Source organism: Ambystoma mexicanum, chromosome 2p, assembly GCF_040938575.1.
Source record: "Ambystoma mexicanum isolate Mex_15411 chromosome 2p, UKY_AmexF1_1, whole genome shotgun sequence".
NCBI lineage: Eukaryota > Metazoa > Chordata > Amphibia > Caudata > Ambystomatidae > Ambystoma > Ambystoma mexicanum.
Genome location: NC_090923.1, coordinates 1,247,255,309 through 1,247,278,477, shown reverse-complemented (window position 1 = coordinate 1,247,278,477; position 23,169 = coordinate 1,247,255,309). Strand labels below are relative to the sequence as shown.

Sequence of the window (23,169 nt, the reverse complement as noted above, 5' to 3'; positions counted from 1 at the left end):
AGGCAGCTGTTTCAAAGGAAACATAATTCTTTTCGTATGTGTGGCATGTATCCATGATTTGTGGCCATCCACTTGGACTGCAGTCTGTGTTGCCAGGAGGACTTGATAAGGCCCCTTCCACCGTGGTGCAAGTGAATATTTTCAGTCAAAGTTCTTGACGAGGATCCAGTCTCCAGGCTGCAGACAATGCCCTGGGCCGGTATATCTGACAGGAAGAGCTTCCTGAACCTGCTGATGAATTAAACGCAAGTTCTGAGTTAACAGTTTACAGTATCTAATGAGCAAAGGGTATTCAATGTCCCTCAACCGCTTAGATTGTGGGGCACTCCAAACATTGGCTGGTCTCCCCATGACAATTTCACAGGGGGAGAGTCCAGCCTTTGCCTGCACAGAGGTTTGCACGCACAACGGAGCTAGTGGCAATGTGTCAGGCCACCTCAACTAGCTCCCTTCACATAATTTACTGAGTTTGTTCTTTAAAATACTGTTTTGGCGTTCCACAAGACCGGCACTCATCGGGTGCCATGCCGGGTGAAATCTTTTATTAATCTGGAGACCTGTACAAATCTGTAATATCACAGCTGCAATGAAATGCTGACCGTTATCTGACCATATAACACGTGGCAAGCCGAAACGGGAAAAATACTCTTTTAGCATCATTTTCACTGTGCTCATTTCTGTACAGTCTTTTAGGGGATAGGCCTCCACCTATTTGCTGAATGCCCAAACCACCACAAGGACATATTTGTAATTTTGACACATTTCCATTTCTATAAAATCAAAATGGATTACTTTGGATGGCATAGAGGGGGGAGGGCAAAACTACCTACTGGAGTCACTGTTCCTTTTCCATTGTTACGCTGCAAACAAGTCCTGCAATTTTGCACTAGCCTCTCAGCTGTTTTTCTAATGTGCAAATTCTGCCATACTGTGCCTAGATGTTCGATGATTTTCTTAGCACATATGGACTATGGGCCATAGTGACCATCGCTGTTACATAGGCATTTGGCAACATCCATTTTTTATTCTTTTTGTCCACCCAACAACCTTCTATGTCTAATTCTGCTGGACCCTCAGACCATGCTTTTATTTCATCTGCAGTTGCCTCTGTTTGCATTTCTTTAACTGTGGCAATTCCATTTTCTACCATGCAAGGTACCTCTTTCAACTTTTCAATGTACATTTTTGTGTGTAAATCAGTGGCAGTTCGTTTCGCAATTTTGTCTGCAAATGCGTTTCCCTTTCCAACGTTACATGTTATCTTTTTATGCGCATCGCATTTTATTATTGTTAATCGTTTGGGAAGCGCAAGTGCAGACAACAGTCTTACTATCAAAATGCCATGTTGGATTTTTGTTCCGTGTGATGTCAGGAAACCCCTTTCAGCCCATAACCGACCAAAATTGTGTACCACCCCAAATGGCGTACTGACTGTCAGTGTATATGTTTAAATTTAGGTTTTCGGAAATTTCACATGCTCTGGTTAACGCCATTATCTCTGCAGCCCGTGCTGAGTTGTATGGGATTATTTTGCTCTCTACAATACTCTTCAGTGTTGTGACGGCATATGCAGCAGTTGAAGTGCCATCGGGTAATTTAAAACAAGAACCGTCACAAAACAGTTCTCCATCTGGCTCTTTCAGTGGGGTATCTGTTAGATCAATCCTTCCTTTCGTTTCTTGTTCAGTAACCATTAAATAATCATGGGGGAATTCTTTTTCACCTGTTTTTTCATTGGGAGGAGGCATTAACTGAGCCAGATTCAAGGCATAACACCTCATAATTTGAATATGCGGTGCAAATATAGAGACGTTCTTCTCTATTTAAAAGAACGTCTACTGCGTGGGGCACCATGACGGTTAAAGTGTGACCTAAAACCATACCCTAGGTTTGTTTTACTGACGTGGCAGCCACAGCAACAGCTCGCAAACAGTGCGGCAAAGCGCATGCAACAGGATCCAGCGTGGAAGAAAAATAACCGCATGGTATACTTCTCCCTCATTGTTCCTGGGTCAAAACAGCCAAAGCACAACCATTGTTTTCATGCACAAATAACTTGAAACTCTTGTCATAATTTGGTGTGCCCAAACCTGGAGCTGAACACAATGCAGCCTTTAGCAGGTCAAATGCTTCTTGACATTCCATTCTCCATGGCAAAGGCAGGACAACATCCTTCTTTGTCAATGCCACTATTGGTTTCACAATCATGGAGAAGTTTGCAATCAACTGCCTACAATATGAAGCCATGCCAATTAAAGCCCTGACTTCTTTCTGTGTTTTTGGAATAGGCATCCCAGAGATGCTTTCTATCCTTTCTGGTGTCAATCTTCGTCCCTCCTTCGAAAGGAGGTAGCCCAAGTAGGCCACTTCCTTTCGACAATACTGGAATTTTTTTAATGAAGCTTTGTGTCCATGTGCTGCTAGATGTGTCAGTAGTGTAACTGTGCTTTCTTTACAAATGTCTTCTGTGTCTGCTGCAATCAGTAAATTGTCAATATACTGTAACAATACACAACCTGTTGGTAGCTCTAGCATGTCTAGTTGTTCTTTTAATGCTCTACTATAAATACTCGGACTTTCAGTGTATCTCTGCGGAATTCGTGCGAATGTAAATGAACGTCCTCCTAGGCTAAAAGCAAATAAATATCGGCTATCTGGATGTACTGGAATGCTGAAAAACGCATTTTTTCAGATCTATAACACTAAAATATGATGCAGAAGCTGGAATCATAGTTAAAATTGTAGTCGCATCCGGGACTAATGGAAATTGTGGATCAACAACTTTATTCAATCTGCGCAAATCAATTATGAAACGGTATGGTTATGTCATTACCTCTTTTCTTGTAAACCGGAAGAATCGACTATTGCAAGTGCTACCTGAAATTTCTTCAATCACGTTTCTCTTAATCAAATCTGACACAATGCATTACAATGCTTTCTCCCCTTCTGCCGAGATTTTATATTGCGGAAAACGTGGCACGGTGATACCTTCTTTCAAAACCATTTTTTACGGTTTCTACTTTCAAACAACCAACATTGTTATCATTCACTGCCCATATACAAGTTGGTACTTTACTCAATTCAGTGGGTAATGGTTTAGATAAAAATTGTGATACAGGAGTCTTTTGTGATGACATTGTCAAATATACTCCATCAGGAGAACAATAAATAACCGCATTCAATTTCTTCAATAAGTTTAATCCCAACAAATTTTCCCTGCAATTTTTTGTCAAAAAAAATGGGCAACTCTCAGTGAATGGACCTAATGTTATAGGTACTGATTGTGACACCGGACTAATTACTGGTGTACCTGAGAACCCTACGGAGACATTATTCTGCCCTGAAAGTGGTATTTCTGGAACCTGCTGATGGTCAATTGAACATTTCTGCGCACCTGTGTCCACTAGAAAAATGTGCTCCCTATTCCCAACCTTCATTTCTATGTAGGGTCCTTTCTGGTCTATGGGACTAGATTCTGCTCCCAACCCCGGTCTTGGGCTGTCCTAGTAAAACAGTACATCATCAGATATAAATTCCGCAGAGTAATATGCATTGGACTGGTTATCAAAAACATTTCCATCTCCTGTGCTATTCTGATGTTGCTGGTTCTGGGTCTGATTCTGGTTGTGATTCCCCTGGTGGTTCTGAAATTGTGGCGCTCTTGGTTTCCTATTCTGCCCTTGTGTTCCCGGAAGACCTCTATTCTGCCTTCTCGGGGAAAGCCACATTACGGTTCTGTATCTGCGGGCTCTGTGCTCTCCAATGGCCTTCTTGTCTACAATAAGCACATTGATTAATACCTATTGGACCACCTTGCATGTTGGAGAATTGGGCTCTGGTTTGTCCGTTCCCGCCACCTCAATTATTGTTTGCTACTTGCTGCATTAATACCCTTGTTTTTAGATTCCCTTTGTCCCTCATTTCTTTCTCCTTCTCTGCATTCACTAAGTTCTCATAAACTTGGGCCATGTGTAATACTTCACTCTGTGTTTACGCTTGCCATGCACTTTCAGATGTCATTATTAAATTTAGATTTTTTGGTAACCCTCGCACAAACTTATCAACAAACAACCTCTTCCTGGGTTCAGTAATCAAATCTTGGCCACTGAAATGTGCAAATACTTCTTCAAATCGATTAAAATAATCTGTCGCAGCTTCATCTTTGCCCTGTAAACAAGCCGTTAATTTATCCCAAACTATTCTTTTCTTTGGGTGTCAACATTTTCAATTTCTGTACTATTCATGCTGGTAAGGCCAACATGACCAGCGGCGGTTTTTCTCCAGCTTTTCTATCACCATCAATTCTCATCAAATTCTCCCATGTATCACCCAATATATTTGCGTCATTTATATTCCTAACCTGTTTCCATATGTCTACAGGAAGAATCACAGGAAACAATAGATCAATATCACTCAATGTAAAAACAGAGGAATTCAAAACCGACTCAATTTCCTTATAGAATCCCGACAGATTTTTCCTGGCCGATTTTTACCTCCTGTCTAGAAAAAGGGACATGTACAAACTGTGCTGTGTAATGGACTTCTATCGTGCTCGCTTCAGTCGTTTCAGGGGCATCAATCTCTACTTTCGGGACAAATGTTGGAGGCACTTCTATCATAGGCAATTGCAAACTAGGCGATTCTACATCTGCTCGTTTGCTAAGCAATAAAGCTAAATCGAGAGGAAAAAGCAGTCATTCCAGTTTCAGGCGAAAATGCTCTTTTGTATATCGTCATTAAATCAGCGGGACAACACGCCGCCTTCTTCAAATACTCATCTTGCAAATACTCAACCATGACCTGCAATACCTTTCTCTGCATCTCTAGTGTATACTGACTAAACGGATCGTGCACTGCTATTGGGGAAATGGTGACATCCGTAATCAATTTAAGCGCCTTTAGCGTACAAATTCTAATTTCCTGATATTAACGGCGGCAAAAATCATTGTTGCACATATGACGAATGTTGTTTATTTTCCTTCATTATTTCTCTATTTGATTGATCAAGCTCGTCTTTAAACACAAATAGCCAGCCAACATGCTCTTGTACTTTCGACGCATTATCACGCAAGCGAGAAAGAACGTTCAGATCCTGCAACTCTTGCAGTGTGAATGTGCCAGTCAACTCACTCCATTTTTCCACAGGATACTCCCCCATGCGTTCTAACGGTACCTGCTGTTCGCCAAGCCTTTTATAGTCGTACATGTAATTCTGCATGACTCCCTCTTGTTACCTTCAATATACGTTTCTGCCCAGACTCTCATCTCCACTTTCCTGGCTTTGCTAACTGTACTACGAGTTACTCTAGTGCTTCCTTGTGGCCAGGCCCCATTTCTGTAGAACTGTCCGCCAAAGCAGCTACTAATTCATGCTCTGACGGCAGTGGAGGAAATGATGGCACAGGGGGAGATGGTGCAGATGGAACAACAGGAGTGGGAGAGGCAGATAAGGTGGAGAAGCAATAGGATTAGTACTACTTTGAGGACGTTCATTTCTTCGATCATTCAGGATTTTGTTTATTAGCTCATGTGATATATGCAAATCTTGTTGTAGATATATTTTTTGTATGCCTAATTGGAAAGCCCTGTCAATTCTCCTAAGATCCTCTGTCTGCTGATGCTCATCAAGTTCTAGCGCTTTCTCTGTATTTGATTTATGTCTGCGCGCATGTTTCCCTCTACTTCTCAGACGGAGATTAGCTTCCTTTCTCCAGTCTCGTACGACATTGAATGCTGCTGGGCGCACTTTCTTGCGTAGCAATACTGATTCTAAGTGTTCTATACGTGTCAATTCAAAACTCCCCTCGTTAGACCACTGCCATTCTGATACACGTCTGGTCTGCCTATGCCAAATCTCATTAAACATTATTGCCCCAACTCCATATTTCACATACATTTCAAATGCCGGCGACCCCGGGGGTGTGCGACCTGGCCAGTTTCCAAAGATTGTCTACCGCAGTGAAAAAAAAACACTAGGCAGGAAGACAATTTCCCAGGCATAATTAATCCTTAAACTTTTATTACCCTGGGTGTTTGATCTTGCAAGAGCAACTCTCAATCAATATCAGGGCGTTTAAGAATTTGGGCACGACTCACCTGATCAATCAATTCGTCCCTATACAGACGCAACCAAGAATCATCGTGACTACATATCTGGCTCAATCTGCCTCGTTTCAGGACCCTCGCCTTGATGCTCTCTGGATGCTGCTCGTCGATCAGGGACCAGCTGTGTTCAGATCTGCAAAGGAGTCTCATCACTTCTACAGGGGCGCCCCGAACACCTTTTGATCCCGGCTCGACGGCTTCGTCCTTGACTCGTTTTTTCCTTCTTCAAATTTAACGTATACGATGGAGCAAAAGGGGGAGGGTCCCTATTCGGGCGCCATTTTGCTAGGCCGTGAACACCCCCCGCAAATGGAAACTAAGGCACAATCACCACACACTAGTGACACGGCAGACACGAGATTCGATTTTCCAAAGAATATGGTTTATTTCAAAGTATGCTCAGTCGGCCGTCTGGGGTCTAACGTCTCGCAACGTGTCACCCAGACCTCGTGAGACGCAAGAGAGCGAGCATCGCTCAAGCGGCAACATATATACAAACATGCAATCTTTAAAGGCAAATCAAACCGCCCATAATGTATCTTCTAGGGCTAAGGTTCGGTGATTGACAATCATGACAATTATGACACATTTATGACAAGTTTCTTATTCAATCTAATTATACTTATTTTAGCAACAGTTGTAGAGACAGTTCTTTGTTATGGAGAACATAAAGCACTTGTTCAGCAAGGATATCATGTTCGTAAGAGAGACACATTCCATTGTACGTTATCTATCCGTTTCTATTCGTGAACTAGGGGTTAGACTCTTCTGAGGCAGATCCGCAAAGGAGCACCGCTAGAAGAATATAATTCATGCTTTAACTGCCTATGCTACAGCTTCAGTAGGACAGGCCGGCTCCTGGGTCGCTGATTAAATGTCGTTTCTGCTTGCCTCCAAGGAATTTGTGAGGGGAGCAAAACAATTTATTTCTGTACTGTTTGGCATTCCTATCAGGGGTTGATCTTTCAACATGCAGTCTGTGGCCACGCACCGTGTATGAGCTTTCAGAATAAAATACAATTTGCAAAGCATTTGAGAGAAAACGAAAAAGCTAATGGCGGATATTACACAAAATGGACGCCCTCTAGTTATACTGACGATTCTGTGTTTGCGATGTTTGTCACATGATGCGATTGGTTTCTGGCCAACACAATAGACACACTATTCATGATTAGGGTCATTTCTGGACTAACATTCTCAGTTGCCCCCATAAGGTGCCTCACCGGTCCTTTCGCCTTCACCTTGTCTAGGATCTTAAGTCTGTCTGGATAATTGTGAAAGCACACCAATACTGATCTCGGGCCGCCTTTTGATCTCCATTTCGTCGATTGAATCATCATCAAAGAGGAGTTTCGTGATTTTGTGGAATATGCACTTGAGATCCCTTTCCGTTTCTCCTGCCTTCTCTGGAACCCCGAAAAACAGGAGGTTTTCTTCCTTCTCGATTCTCAAAATCATCCATCTTTAGGACCATCTCCGCTTCCCTTCTCTCTATTTCACCCAGCTTGACGTCCATTTGGGTTTCCATGGTGTCCAGGGTGGTCTGGTTGTGTTCTACCTCCTGTAGCCTCTCCTCCATCTTATCAAGCCTAAAATTTATCTTGTCCACTTTTGCCCCAAGTCGGCCCTCATGTCCCTGATTTCCTCCAACAGCGAGGCCACATCTTTCTTTGATGCCATTGAGTCCTCACCTCCCGCTGCCATCGTCCTTTCTATCTTGGTGTCAGTGCTGTCCCGCTTGCCTGGATATGCGAAGCCTGCCAGCCGGATTCTGGGCTCCATGCATTGCCGAGCCCAGTTAGAGCCCCACTCTGCCCCCTGGAACCGCAGGCAGTCAGTCCACCTCCTGCGGGTGGCTGCCACTGGGCTTCAACAATTGCTGGATGTCCCCAGCCAATGCCGCCGGGGGGAGGGTTTTTCCTATGTTTCTAGGGGGCTCTCCGGAGCCCTCCGTGCGCCTCCAGCCGTACCAGTGTCCAGAGTAAGGTCCACCCCATGAGGGGCCACCGACTCCCTTATCCAGTCGTTTTATATCTTCTCAACTGTGGTCAGGGCAGGCGGGCACACACCCCAGGTTGGGGGCAACACACCTGCAGCACAGTTCCTGCACTCCCAAGACTCTGCTGTGCGCATTCAAGGGGTTTCCTCTCTCCCCCCCCCCTACTGGAACCTCTCCACCCCCTGTTTTAGGGGCAGCCGCACACCACAGGATCCTGCCCTCGGCTCATGGCTCGAAGGGGGACCAAAACCCCCATGCCCTCCCAAGGGCCGGGTCCCCAAGGCTCCCCCACGTACCTCTGCTGTCCCCCAGAAAGACCAGAACCTTTCAGCACGGCTGCAGCAGGTGCGGGGCTTCACATGTGTCTGCACCCGTTGAGGGACAACACATTAAATGTTTCTCCGTGTCGGTGGATCCATGAGTCCTTATTTGTCAGAGTGGGGGTGTGGGAGCGTGAGCCAGGGCCCCCACCCCAGTGATACAAACTGTCTTCACCTTCCTTCTTTTTCTGTGCGGAAGGCGCAGCCAGCCCCGGCTGCCGTTTCACTTTCCGTTTCCCCGCCATGAGGGACGACAGCGTTTCTCTGGCTTCCCCATACTGATTTTCTCCCTGTTTCACCAATTAGTGGAACTTCAACAAAAAATAGAAGGAAATAAATGTTAGAAATCATGCAAAATTAACTGCCAACAAACTTCTAAACAATAAGGGATATTGCATTCTTTTAACTACCACCTTTATGGTAAACAAAAAAGGTCCTTAGAAAATATTTGATAGCATTACTCTGAAAGGAGTTGTAGATCAAGTTCTGATTCATATATTCTAGCAGCAGCCATCTTGGATTAATTACATCTCGCAGACTCTCTGCCACAATTTCAGACATAATACCTGGTAATACATGATTATATGCTTCATTTGCGATGCACCCTCGTTATTCAGAACTTCCTGTCATTCAAAGTCCCACGGAATTACATATTATGCCCCTCAACCATCCTGTATTCATTGCTGCATTGTTAAACTTGTTTCCAAACCACCAAATAACGTATTCTGACTAACTACAAATTGTGAGGCCTGCACCATGGGCTCGTAATCAAGAGACACTTCTGGATGCATTGTGCCTCATCTGCATGCAAAACTCCTCTGCATACCCTTCGATGGTGGTAGTCTCCTATTTCCGACTCTTAAGCCGATTGAGTCTCCTGATCAATTTCAAGACACTGTGGTAGGTCTAAAGGAGACCAATGCTTTTGGCATGTTTAGCAAGTGATTTATTTAAGTTAGAAAAATGCCTTTCTATCACTTTGCTATGGGTTTCCCTAGCTAGCAAAACTAACTAGTGTGCTTGTCGGCGGAAGTGAAGTCCAAAAAGTAAACAGTCTGTCCTCCATCTCAAAGCTAATCTGTACTGGGCCTACCTACCACTAAGAGAAAACAACAAAAAGCCCACGAGAATGACTCCCTTCTTTCTCCTGGATAGGATTTTTCAGCCCTCGTAACAGATTTTGAGATCTTTACTATTTCTTATATCAACTTGTTCAGTTCCTCTTGGGGGCTTTTCCACCTTTCTGGTATCCCTTTTCCTTCTGTAGATAAACTTTGTCTTCTTGCTGTGTTTGAGTTTTGACCCCTTCATACTGATATTTCTTGAATTTTAACGCTCCCTTTTTCAAATACTTCTGGGTAACTGAAATCCTTCTTTACTTGATCTTGGTTCTCTGTATTCCTCTGGTTTCTTACTTCCTCATGAACATGTTTCATATCAAATTTCTCTGTCTGAAAATCTTTCTTTTTTGGGATGTATATAGTTGTGCAAACAACTCTTTGCTCCTTGATTCAGTTTGTCTTTTTGCAATGAGTAAAACAACGGGTTTAACTGTAATTCTCCTTGTGGGTATTTGACGATTTGCTGGACTGAGTAAACGGAGTCCCAGTGTTATTTTTGCTCGTATGGACACTTGTCCGCTCACTGGAACGAGTAGGCTGAGTGTGCTATTGGTCCCAGTTTCCCCTCCCAGGTATCCCGCTGCTACGGTTACCTTTTTCCTCACCGGCTAGCATCACTGGCTCTTATTCCAGGATTTGGACAACATTCTGAGTCGGAGTCGGAGCGGCTCCGACAATTACACCCACTCGTCTAGGTTCTTGTTTGTGGCTCCCCAGAGCCAACGCCCCAGTGGTCTCAATGTTTATTCTGGACTGGACAGTCCACCTTCCATGGGTCATTCCACTGCTCGCTCGGATCTCCTTTGTTCTGGGTTCTCTTCCCATGCATGGCTCTACTCTCTGCTTTCTCCATGCATTTTGTGTACACCACTTGGCTGGATCCGCACGACAGAGTATCTCCCGCTTCTCATCAGTTTTCACCTCTTGGCTTATTCAAACTTCTCGGGTTTCACACACCTCCCATAGTCCTTCTTCCATTTTGATGTTAGACTTCTGGGTCCTCCTCAGCGAAGTATTTAAAGTCCTTTCTTTCTGTTGAGCATTCTCCCTTGTTCGTTCTTCGTCGTCAGTTAGGTTGGTTTACCATTGTGCGATTGGCATTACTTGCTGCCCTCTCCTTCTCAGTCATTTTATCAGACATATCTTCAAGTTGAGTATTGGGTCCAATTTAAAAATAAATAACACACCGTGGCTTGTTTATCTGAAGCCTGGATGCTACTGGTGGCCCACAAGAAATGGTTTTGGGGAGTTCCTTAACGGAACAGGAGTTCTCGTCCCCAAAAGGGGAGTCTCTCCTTGTGAGGTCCTGCATACCACCACCCCTAGGGGGAATGCTGCGTAGCAGGCTCACCTCCCTAGCCTCACAAGGACAGGCTCCCCTCTGGGAGAACTGACGAAACCCCATGAGTCGCCACGGCCCCCAAGGCCACTTCCAAGCCCCTTTGACTGACAGTCTTTAGGTTTCTGCAAGTTTTGCGACAGCTGTTCATTTCGTCTCTTCATTTGTTTAATGTGGACTTCAACCATTCTTTCCCAGTATAGAGGGCAGTCTTCCTTTTGTTGGTCCTAGAGTGGATAAACACAACATTCAACATCTGGGCCTTGCAGGTTGTTTCACAGCTGTACTATCTCCCTTTCCTCCATCACCTCTGATAAGCTGCCCTCGCTCCCCGCCTAACCCTCGAGGCCTTCCTACTGGAAAAAAGCTTATTGTACCCAGTGAAGACCGCTATATGGCTTGTGCCAACCTTGGAGGTGGGGACTGAGGGAGAATGATAGTCCCATAATTTGTTGGTACTGAGGGGCTGGGTTCTGCATCCCATTTCTAACTTTCAGCGGCTTAACTTGTACTTTCACAGTTGGAAAACCCAGGTGGGAAAAATTGGCAATTTTGCTTGAACTGAATGTCAGTCACTGGACTTGCAGGACTGGATGGTGTGTTGAAGGTCCTGTGACGCCAACTACATTGTTCAGTCCATCCTAAAGTACAGAAAGTAACACAGGTTCATCGTTGGTAACGTCCACCGGTTGCGGTTCTGCCCTTTGGCCCATGCGCAGTCCCCATTATTTTTACCAAGCTGTTGCCTTTGGTGGATGCTAGTCCTACAAGGGAATGGATTCCCTTCTTTTCCCAACCCTGGATGATGGTCTCATTTGAGCACTCTCCAAAGTTTGTCAGCCCTTACTTGCCATCTGCTGCATAACTTAGGCTTTTCTCTCAAATTCAAAAAAGGCCCCATGTAGCACCTTTACAGACTCTCCCCTTAATCTGTACTATTCAGGACATATGCTCTTGCAGAGCCTTTCATGCCAACAGCCGTGTGGTCAACATTAGTCAGATGATTTTATATTTTCCAATTACACAACCTGGTCCTGGCCTCCTGCATCTTCTTGTGGCAATGATTTCCTTGTGCATGGGGTTGCTCCAGTGGCTGCAACAATGTCAGTGGTCTAAGTTTCAGGGTAACATTTCACAACATTTTTAGGTCTCGAGCAATGTGTCTAAGGATCTCCTTTGGTGGGTCCTCCGGCAACCTGCTAAAGGTGGGGGGCTTTTAGGTAACCTTAGCCACTGTTGACAATAGCCACAGACTGGTTTGAAGTGCTGGGCCGCTCATCTGGATGATCATACAGAGGGGGCGGGGGGGGTTGGTCTGTGGTTTCCCTGCAGGAGCGAACCATATGCTCCAGGAGCTGCGGGATATCAAGCTGGCCCAAGTTGTTCTTCTTTCATCCGTGCAGGTCAAATGTCTGGATTGACAACACTCTTATGTGGCTATGTAATCCCTCAACAAGAGAGGTGCAATGGGTTTGTTGCCTCTGTGCAGGAAAACCATGCAACTATGGTTATGGGCTCTTGAGAAGGACTCTCACGGTCGACAGCCCATCTGGCCGTGGACACAAAATGGAGTTTCATACTCTGGAATTTGCTTGACTCCCATGAGTGGGAGCTGTAAGGACGTTCTAGCCAAGCTTTCGGCGGTTCTCTGTACCTCCCAGGGTCAACCCGGAGCCAGTTCTTCAGGGAATTTCACCTGGAGCAAGCATTGATTACTAGTGCAGGTTTGATCTCCTCCTATGCATATCTTCCAATTCCTGCATCCTTTTGGTCCTCTGGAGACTGGCATGGTTTGGATCCACCTTCATCCTGCCTTTTTTCAACTGGGCCCAGATGACATGGTCCCTGAAACATCTAGACATGTGCACCTGCCGTGCCTGGCACCTTTGGGCCAGGTGGACCTGCTCTTCCATTCAGAGAGCAGGATTCTCCATTGAAGCCTTAGCAGTCTCCGCCTTCATGCGTCAATGCTTTGGAGCAAAAGTAAAAGGAATGCCACCCGTGTTGCATGTTACATTTCTGATTCTGCACTCTTTTTGTTTCTTTGTGATTCATCAGATACAAATGGACTGGCCGAACAACTGAACAGCCATGTAAGCGATGTCGCTGAGCACAGCTGATCTGTGGAATGCTTTGAGGCCTTAGAGTGCCAGGCATGATAACGGCTCCCTTCGCCTGAGATTTACAGTTCTGATGCTGCTGGTTCAAGTCACAAGGCTGCTAGAGGCTGCCATGCAGAGACAGTTTGCTGTTACGAAATGTACTTTCTTTCCCCCCTGTTTGGCGAAATGACCTGTTTTGTTATGATACGTGCTGTTAATGGGTGGAGAATAAGATGTTGCTATGGCATTGTACATAAGGATGAGCCAGGTTTGGGAGGGGCAGAACCAAATGCAGCCCTCCCAAGCACTGGTGTATTAGCATTACAGTGCTTTTTCACCCCACTTCTGGTCTTGTGTATTATTTGTGTCTGAGTGCAGAGCGCCTGGAATGCCTGAGACAGTGTGAGGGAGCTGAATGAGCACTGGTATCGTGGGGAGCAGGACGAGCCTGTAACAAATGGTGCTGGCCCCCAGGAGCTCCCCTTGCTGAGGTGCATGACTGGAGATTACAACAATACAACGGGTAAGTGGAAAAAGTTTTTCATTGTACCTGTTGCACGTTTGACTAGTGGAATTTGTGGAATTTTGAGTCTTCAGGGACTCTAGGAATAATACGCAGATAGTGCCTCAGAGTGATGTAGTGATATAGTAAAGGGTTGCATGGGCAAATGCAGGACTGCAATAAGGTCAGAGCATTCTTAGGCACCTGTGATACAGTCGGAGCACCTTTCGTGTAGAGCTGGTGTAGGGTCGATGCTGTAAGGGGCACAGGATAGGAGTTGGAGGTCAGAAGCTTGGGTTAAAGTGGAATAAGACAGATTACAGATTAGTTACAGAATGGCAGATGCCGGTCCACTGACCAGGCAAGAGGCGGGGGAATATCTGTCATATAAATCGGGGCGAGAGCTGTGCTGGAGTGGTTGAGTAGCATGGTGGACAATTGGGATGTGGTCCCCCAGTCGGTACAAAGGAAGAAGGCGGTGGGGGGGTTGCCTAGGAACATCAGTAGCAAAGGATACCGCAGGGAAGGGAATGGGGAGATAGTGCTGAATTACAAGCGAAGCACAAAGCTATCACAAAGGGGATGAAGGTAAAGAGTGATCAGAGACCCTCAGATTTTGCAGTAATTCTTGCACACATTTTCATTTGGGCCACAATATGGCGGCTGTTGCCAGCCGAGGTAATGAGGGTGGTGGAAAGGAATGTGGATGTGGAGGAAAAGTTAAGATCCGCCAAGGGATGGGCATACATTCTGAATGCAGCTGATGATGCATGGTAGAGAAGGAGAAAAGCAGTGCGGGTGAAGGAGTGGGAACACACACAGGAGCAGGAATGTGAGGTGTTGGCACCAGTGCATGTGGGGGTTGGGGTGGATGACGCAGTACGCTGTGGGGTGGGTCTGTGTATTTCAGAGAAAGGAGAGGAAGAGTGGGGCTCCACTAGGCATGACTATGGGGAAGTCACACCCCGGCGACAAAGACAAACATGTACACAGCACAAAGCACACAACCCCAAGTCAATCTTCGGCTAGGTCGAAGAAGACATGAGCGCCAACGGGTACACCGGAAGCTCCGGTGGCACCCACCGACCATTAGGATCGGCAGCCCTCCCCACAGCCGCAATTGCGCCTAGTGACCATGCCATCGACAACAAAGGGCGCTACGCCCAATATATCATGTTCTGCCGAGACGCATCGGGTTCCGGTTCCGCCGAAGATGGCGGTAGCAGAAGACAAGGCCCCGGCACCGCCTAAAAAGGCAGCCATTGAGGACAAGGCCCCGACACCGGCGAATAGGACCCCCCTCGCAATCGCAGGCTGAAGCTACGCGCCTCACCACCGTGGAGGACGTCGCCGGCAGCTTAGCCAGGATTGTCACCGCCGATTGTCTGAAGCGGCAGGCCGGGGATGCGCCGAGGCCCATGTCCAAGGATGGCCTGGGGGGGGGGGGTGGCGGGTACTGGAACCCACCCATAAGTCGATACCTCAGGAGGAGCTCTGAGGGCGAATAAGGTTTATTCTCGACAATGTGACAAATCTCGACGGATGAACACTCTTAAAGACCCTTTTCCACCTTCAGACCATTCTAGATCCTCGGTTTAGACTAGAGAAAAGTTTGAGAACTGCATGGAAAGGCTGGACAGGTTTGTTTCTCGTTCAGAACAACCCACACCAAAGAGGCCAAGGGATATGAGAGCCCTGTGGACCCCAAAGCTAAATTTCGAAGACTTTTTGACCCCTCTTTAGAAGAGGATATATACAATTACGACCTTACAGAGGATGAAATTCATGCTGATACCCAGGATGAGGAATTCATCAACCCTGAGGACATGGATGAGCCCATAGAGGGCTGGGAAGAGAACCCAGATGTGGGTGACCCCCAACCATGGCAATCCCCGGATCATCAAGACCCTGATGTCCTGGACCTGGACTCTCCCCAGTCCACAACCATCGCCAGTGGATGACCAATTGACTTTTAACGTAATGTTACGTAAAGCAGCTGATCACTTTAAAATGACTACAGATGAGGCGGTCCCCGAAGCTGACCTCGTGGAGGACATCCTTAAAGAGAAACCACCGGCCAACCAGGGCATTCCCCTCCTCAATTCAATTCAATTAAAAAACGTCTGGCACCATCCTTATCAACACTGGCTCTCACAAGGGGTGTCAACCCGCAAATAGAAAAACTTTTTCGCCCTTCTCCATCAGATCCTCTGTATATCCGAGGTCATTCCACCCCGGAGTCCTTGGTGGTGACAACCACTCGAAATTGGGCAGGGGTCCCTTTGTCAACAGGCGAAGCACCCCCTGATGAGGAAGGTAAACAACTTTACGCCCTTGGGAAAAGAATTACGGTTGCGGCAGCGTTCTCAATGCGCATTGCCAACAACGATACCTTTTTGCTCAGCTACACCGATGCCCAGTGGGCTTTACTACAGGAAGGCATACAGGAGGTTCCTGAACCCCTACATACTGGTCTCCTCACCACTGTCACTGAAGGCAGACAGGTGAACCAGAGCATTCTTAAGAACACTTTGGACTCTGCAGAAACTGCTGGTCGTCCCTGGCTCAGGGCGCACTCCTGAAAAGACATGCGTGGCTACAGAACTCTGGATTCAAGCCAGAGACGCAGGCGTCAATAATAAACAAACCCGTGGAAGAATCAAACCTGTTTGGGAAAGCGGTCGATGAGGATCTCGAAACCGCAAAAAAGGAACATGACACCTTTTAAAAACACTGAACCAGATTACACAAAGACGCTCTGCAACAGAGGTCTTCAAACTGTGGGGCGCGCCGACCCAGGGCCCAGCATGAAATGTAAATTATTTTTTTAGATTGGAGGAAATGGGAAGGGGCAGCTCACATGGTCAGCCTGGACCATAAAACGGTCTTGGGCACCAATAAAAAAATGGCTAGCAGTTGCAAATGGATATTCAGTCCTTTAGTCACAGACTGTTTGAATAGTACCTAAGGGGTTGTTTTTTGTTCAAATGTAAACAAATTGTGATATTTAAAGAATATTTATTCAGCAACAATGGTCAAAACTACTAGCTGCATAGTGAAGTAACTCCTCAAACTGGCCCACATTGGCCAAAAAAGTGGCACATTTTGACTGGCCTTCACTAGCATTTTGCATTTTTGGTATGGTCATCGCCCTATTGCCCTATAGGCCAGTCCAAGCCTGCCGGCTCATCCATAATGGATGAGGGGGGTGTCCACCCACGGGCCACCTCACCCATTATGGAAGAGCTGAGGAGCCAGCCCAGTGAAACGCTGAGCACTCCCTCAACTGCTTTTTCCAGCTGAGGGAGTGCTACTGGGCTGGCTGAACTGTCAAAGGGAAACACTGTTTGCCTTTTGACAGTTCATTTCCCCAGCCGCACAGGATCACTGAGCCATGCAATGCTGGGGGTGTTTTGCTTCGCCAGCCTTGCATAGCTCATTGGAATTGCTGGCTAGGGCACTGCATGTATGTATGTGCGAGGGGGTGCTCCTGCGCCTCCTTGCACATGTGGGTTGAGGAACCTGGAGCGGGGCATTTTAGCACCACGTGCAGGCCGCAGCAGAAGGTACGTTTATGGCGATTTATTTTTTATTTAAATGTGTATGGATGTGTGTATGCTTTTGTTAAGGGACTGTGGTGGGAGCAGGATGGGCGGCATCACTGGGATAGTGGGGGGAGTAGGGTGGGGAGAGCCCAGGGTCTTTACTGGGAGTAGGGTATGGTGACGGCACGCAAAAGTTCATAGCGATTTCTACATACTGTCCATCTGGCACTTTTGGGGGGGCCCGGCCTGCCCAAACTTTTCTCAGGGGGGGGCCCAGGCCAAAAAAGTTTGAAGACTACTGCTCTACAAGAAGAGGGTCTGGGTCGAAACGGCTTTTTCGTGGCCAACGCTTCCCGTAGCAACAATATTCATTGGGAAACAATTGGAATTTTACACAGGGAAATGGCGGATACACCACCCCGCATCCCCAAAGGGGTCAACGCCGTGGCAATGGAAGAGGCCAGAACTCTACCCCCAGAGGCTCCTCGGCCTCAGGTTCGAAATGACCCGAGGATTCGGGTCCGCTCCCATGCCTCCCTGGTCGGGGGCTGGCTAACATCGTTTCTTCAGGCATGGGAGGGAATAACTAAAGACCGTGGCCCACAGGTACTGTATAGACTTCAACCAGCCCCCGACATTCAGACCTACATGAGCAAGACGACTGACACCAGGGAAAGGAGCCATAGAAATTGTACCTCTGGCTCAGGTAAAAGAAGGTATTTATTCAGTGTACTTCCTTGTACCCAAAAAGGATCTAACCATGCGCCCAGTTTTAGCTCTGCGCCCAGCAAACAAGTTTGTAAAGCCACAAAAGTTCTGCATGCTCATACTACAGGAAGTAATTCCACTGCTATCACAGGGGGATTACATGGCAACACTGGACATGAAAGATGCATACTTTATATTTCAATGTTGCCAGCGCACAGAAAATAGCTCAGATTTATGATACAGGACAAACATTATCAGTTCAAAGTACTACCCCTCGGCATAGCATCTGCACCAAGGGTATTTACAAAGGTACTAGCGGTGGCAACAGCACATCTGTGCAGGCAATCCATCCCGGTCTATCCTTACCTCGACTACTGGCTCATAACAGGGGACTCTTACGAAACATGTCTGTCAAATACCTAAAAGACGATAGAGAATCCCAGACTGAATAAAAGATTTATCAACGAGAAGAAATCCAGTCTAGACCCCAGTCAGTTCAACCAGTTCCTAGGGGCTCTAATTCGAACAAAGGACGGCCTCGTCTTCCCCTCCAACGGGAGGGTCCAAAACATGTTGTTTCAGATCCCTCAGTATGTAGCCAGTCGAGAGGCGACTGTACGCAAGGCTCTGCGACTGCTAGGAATAATGGCGTCATGTGTCTACTTTGTGCCTCATGCGCGCATGCACCCAATGCAAGAGTGGCTCAACAGCCAGTGGTGTCAGGCCAGCGGACAGTGGGACGATCTAGTCATCGTCTTGCCGGCCCTCGTTCTCTCGCTGCAGTGGTGGTCGAGGGACAACCTCTTGAAAGGGAAATCCTATACCACCCGCAGTGGAAGCCACTCTAACCACAGACGCGTCTCATGCAGGTTGGGGAGCTCACCTGCTTCAACAAACAGCGCACAGAGTTTGGTCGTCAGTGGGCCCGCTAACGCTGGTTCGCTCATCTCCACCAGTCAAACTGCCTTTCCTGTACAATGTTGTCGCAAGACAGAGGGGAGATGCTTCACCCATGCCCGCAGACATTGACCTTGGCGGCCTGGCTCCTGAGGTCATAGAGTTTGGACACCTTCAACTCCCTCAGAGATGTATTGACATTCTCATGGAAGCAAGAAAGCCGAACACCCGATATTGCTATTCCAGTAAGTGGAAACGGTTTGCCATCTGGTGCAACTCAAGGAGCATTAACCTGATTAACTGCTCTCCCACACACATTGTGTTATACCTTACTCATTTACTTGACTCCAGCCTGGTCTTCAACTCCATAAAGGTGCACTTAGCTGCACTTTCAGCCAACACTACATCACAAAAGAAAGTGTTGTAGTGGAAGATACCAGTTATTAAAGCTTTCATGGAGGGAGTGAAAAGAATTCACACTCCCATTTCTAACCCATCTCCCGGATGGGACCTAAACGTGGTGTTGACCAGGGTTATGGGGGCTCCCTTCAAGCCCATGCACAAGGCAAGTCTGAAAGACCTCACCCTTAAGACAGCAATTTGAATAGCTATTACCTCCATCAGGAGGGTAAGTGAACTACAAGCGCTCTCGATCCTAGATCCCTTCGTAACAGTTCATAAAGGCAAGGTGGTTCTGCGCACTCACCCTATATTTGCGCCTAATTTCATTTCAAAGCTCCATGTGAACCAGTCGATAGAACTACCAACGTTCTTTCAAAATCCTTCAAGCCTGGGAGAAAGAACCCTGCACACACTGGATGTACGCAGAGCTGTCATGTTCTACATGAAAGGAACTTGGCTACTTAGAAACACTAATCAGTTTTTCGTTCTGGTGACGGCAGGAAGAGAAGGAGACGCAGTCTCCAAATCCAGCATCTCTAGGTGGATTGTCAAATGCATTACACTCTGCTACAATCTTGCTAAGAGAGAGCTACCCTTCAAGCCTAGAGCACATTCCACTCGAGGCACTGGTGCGTCCATAGCATTCATTGCAAATGTTCCCCTTGAGTCCATTTGCAAAGCGGCAACCTGGAGTTCTGTATACACCTTTACAAAACACTATTGCCTAGACACTCATTCTAGGTCTAATTCTCAGGTGAGACAGGAAGTACTAAGACATCTTTTCACTACTTTTCCTTCTCACAACCCACATTCAACTCTGGGTACTGCTCGCTAGTCTATGCGCAGCATGTGATTCTAAGCAGATTATCAAACATCAGAAGACATGCATTACTTACCGTAAAAGCATTTCTGATGATTGTATCTGATTAGATTCACATGCGCCCACTCTTCCTCCCCGCTCGAATGGAAGGAACATAGACGTCTTACCACTTTCTCTCTCTTTTCCGTACTCACTCACGATAGTCATAAGACTCCCTCTGGCAGAAAATATACAATCGGAGGGATCTCGACGCGTGAGGGATCTTGGGTACACTACACGTCACGTAGGGATAGTGTTAGAGGCACGGCCATGGCGATCGTCCACTTTCGATTCTCGAAAGACGAGATGCAATACTCCGTTGTTACCACTGGATCTCAGACCATATGCACGTCATGTGAATCTAAGCCGATACAATCATCAGAAATGCTTTTACGGCAAGTAATGCATGTCATACCACTCACATTCTGACACACACAAACTGGGTCCTGACAGCATGGGAGGCAAGAAATAAACTGGATTTCAGAAGGACGGGTGACTGTGCACCTTAGACGGGGCAGTGAACAAAATGCCCTTGGAAGGTGTAGTGTCAGGCGAATACATGTCTGATTGTCAAATCACAACAGAACGCTTTCAGGGCATGTGCACCAGAGAACGACATTGTCAGGCCCACATGTCAAGAAGGTGGTCGGTGTCGGCGTTACTTAATAGGGTTTGGGGGGGGGCACAGTACGGTGACTTGCAATCAGTGGTGTTGGCTCTGGGAAGAAAGAAGATAACTGCATCAGAGCAAGAGTGGCCCATGACACCTGACCATGACCTACAGCCACAGCTAATGGCATCCATAGAAGAAAAGGAGTGGCATGTGGCGCGGTGCCCGCAGCGCGAAGTGGTGAAGATTATCCTGCAGAAGAGCAAGGAGGAGGATCAAAGGAAATGTGAGCGGCTCCTGGCCACTTGGAAAGGGAGGATGAACAAATAATGCAGTATATCAATGCAGAGAAAGGGCAAGACAATGCATTTCAGTGTCCGACAGAGATGGCCTGGTGGCCCACAGCAAAGGAAGGCTGGCAGGAGCACATGGACATTTGTGTGGCTCATTGGAAGACGAAACAGAAAGAGGAGCAAAAGGAGAAAAAGGAGCAGTTCAAACAGATGGATGTGAAAGTCACACAGTGGGAAGACTGGCTGTCATTTGTTCTCCATGGACTACTGAGGGAGCGGTCAGTGACAAGGTATTCACCATGCAAGATGCTACTTGGGAGAAATATGACAAGCACTGACAAGTTGCTGCTGACACTGACTGCTGGTGCACCTAGGGACAGGGAGGTACTAGAGGCTTAATATATACTGGAAAGTAAGGGAAACGTGGACTTTGACTTCAACAGTGCAAACGCACATGACAGACGCATGAAGGAGGTGTTGCTGAATGTGAGAGTGACAGCGATGCTCAGAGCTAGAAAGGGCGGGACATGTAGTTATGACTTGTTTTAGTGTTTAGATGCACCCTAGATTATGGCTGATGCTAATAGGTGGTGGTGTTTAGGCAATACAGTACAGTGAATGAATGGCTTTAGATAAGTGAAGACCTACATAAGTTGTCCAAGTTTGATGATGTTTATTTTTTCTGCTTCCTTATTGAGTTTGTATGTATCGGAATAGTTAAACTTGATTTATGTAGAAGTAGTGCAAGGATTTGGTCAGCGATTCATAGATAAAATGAGAAGAGAAGACAAAAAAGTGGGCACATGTTACATTTCTGATTCTGCACTCTTGGTTTCTTTGAAATTCATCGGATACAAATGGATTGGCCTAAGGACTTGCCTAACAACTGAACAGCCATGTAAGCGATGTTGCAGAGCACTGCTGATCTGTGGAATGCTTTGAGGCCTCAGAGTGCCAGGCATAACGGTCCGCCTGAGAAATAGTTATGGTGCTGCTGTCCCAAGTCCCAAGGCTAATCGAGGCTGCCAGGCAGAGACAGGAAATGTACTTTCTTTCCCCATGTTCGGCAAAATGACCTGTTTTGTGGTATCGTGGGGAGCAGGACAAGCCTGTTACACAGGACATTCTTCTTTTAGCCAGAAAGGCGGCTAACAAGTTGATCTACGCTTGCTTGTGGGTTAGGTTCTCTACTTCATGTCATGAGAAGTATCTGGACCCTTTGATATGGCAGACCTCTTCTGTTGTAGATGCTTTGCTTTTTCTGGTACAAGTCGGCCTTCAGGCTGGCATTGTAAAGGATATTTTGAGTTTTTAGAGGACTAGCCATTTTTCAACATGCCAGTTTATTCCATCATAGGCATTAACCTTATTCATATGTTTTTAATGGCAGTGCAGTCTGAGCCTTTGTGTTTACCTTTTAGAGGTAGCTTGGCCTGAAGGAGAGTTATCTGGTTGAGAGAACATTAGCAAGGTGGGTGAGTGAACTCCCGGCTCCAATCATGCGAAAGCATCTGCCAAATAAGTAATTTCCCTCAAACTGTGAATCCCTGCAAACTTTCTTGAATGGTTTACATTTCTTTTTCATGAGCATATTGGCCAGTAAAACCAACTTTACTATGGCTTACAAAGCAATAAAATCATGTTATCTGGGTTGTAGCAAAGCACATTTTATCACGGAAGTGGCTGCTTGAATCTTTCAACAGGATGGAAGGTTCATTCGACAACAGAGAAAGTCGAGCAGAAAAAGGTGCTATGGTAAATGGACTACAAGGTTGATGCTGATGGTAACCAGATCCATAAGCATAAAAGACGCAGGTCTTGCAGTTGCCTCAATGCTCGAGTTGCCTCCATGAATGAGGCAGAACGCTTCACATGGAGGCCGCACGGATCATAAAGGCGGTATTTCAAAGCATAGCAGGAGCCAACCAGGGAACCTATTTCTGAAATTCTGTAGGCATGCAGAGCTGGTACTATACAAGGCTTTATGTGCCATATTTAATGCTTTAAACTTGATTGTGGTCCACAGAAAGACACTTTTGTGAACAAATCACTGGTGTAATGCGATCATCCCAAGAAGACTTAAAAAGCAAGTGTGTTGCTGCGCTTGGTCAGCTGTGAAGCCAATTCAATGAAAAGTTTGGAGTGTCCAGATAGGCCATATTAGAATAATCATGAGTCAACCAAATTATAGAAATGGTGGCTTCGAGTGTGTCCCGAAAACAAGGATGGGGAAACATTATTTTCAGGGTTTTTAAAAGTAAGGAGCCTTTTATCACAACCACACTGATTTGTGGCTTTGTAGAACGATCTATATCCTTAAGAATGCACTGACATGCCATGCACCAAATGACGTACCCACCACCAAAA

The 23,169-nt window shown here is 46.4% G+C and overlaps 1 protein-coding gene across 2 annotated transcripts in view; it reads left to right on the top strand.

Moving 5' to 3' along the window:
• The window catches only part of LOC138567392 (E3 ubiquitin-protein ligase RNF216-like), a 2,013,370-nt gene that overhangs the window by 127,064 nt on the left and 1,863,137 nt on the right, over window positions 1–23,169 (top strand). Inside the window, exon 1 of one of the 2 annotated variants that reach the window (XM_069645557.1) lies at window positions 13,375–13,509. The exons of the other annotated variant lie outside the window; for it this stretch is intronic. Coding sequence (XP_069501658.1) covers window positions 13,482–13,509 — 28 coding nt within the window. The 5' untranslated portion in view covers window positions 13,375–13,481. Of the gene's footprint in view, window positions 1–13,374; window positions 13,510–23,169 lie in introns of those variants that run through there. 2 annotated transcript variants of the gene reach the window in all.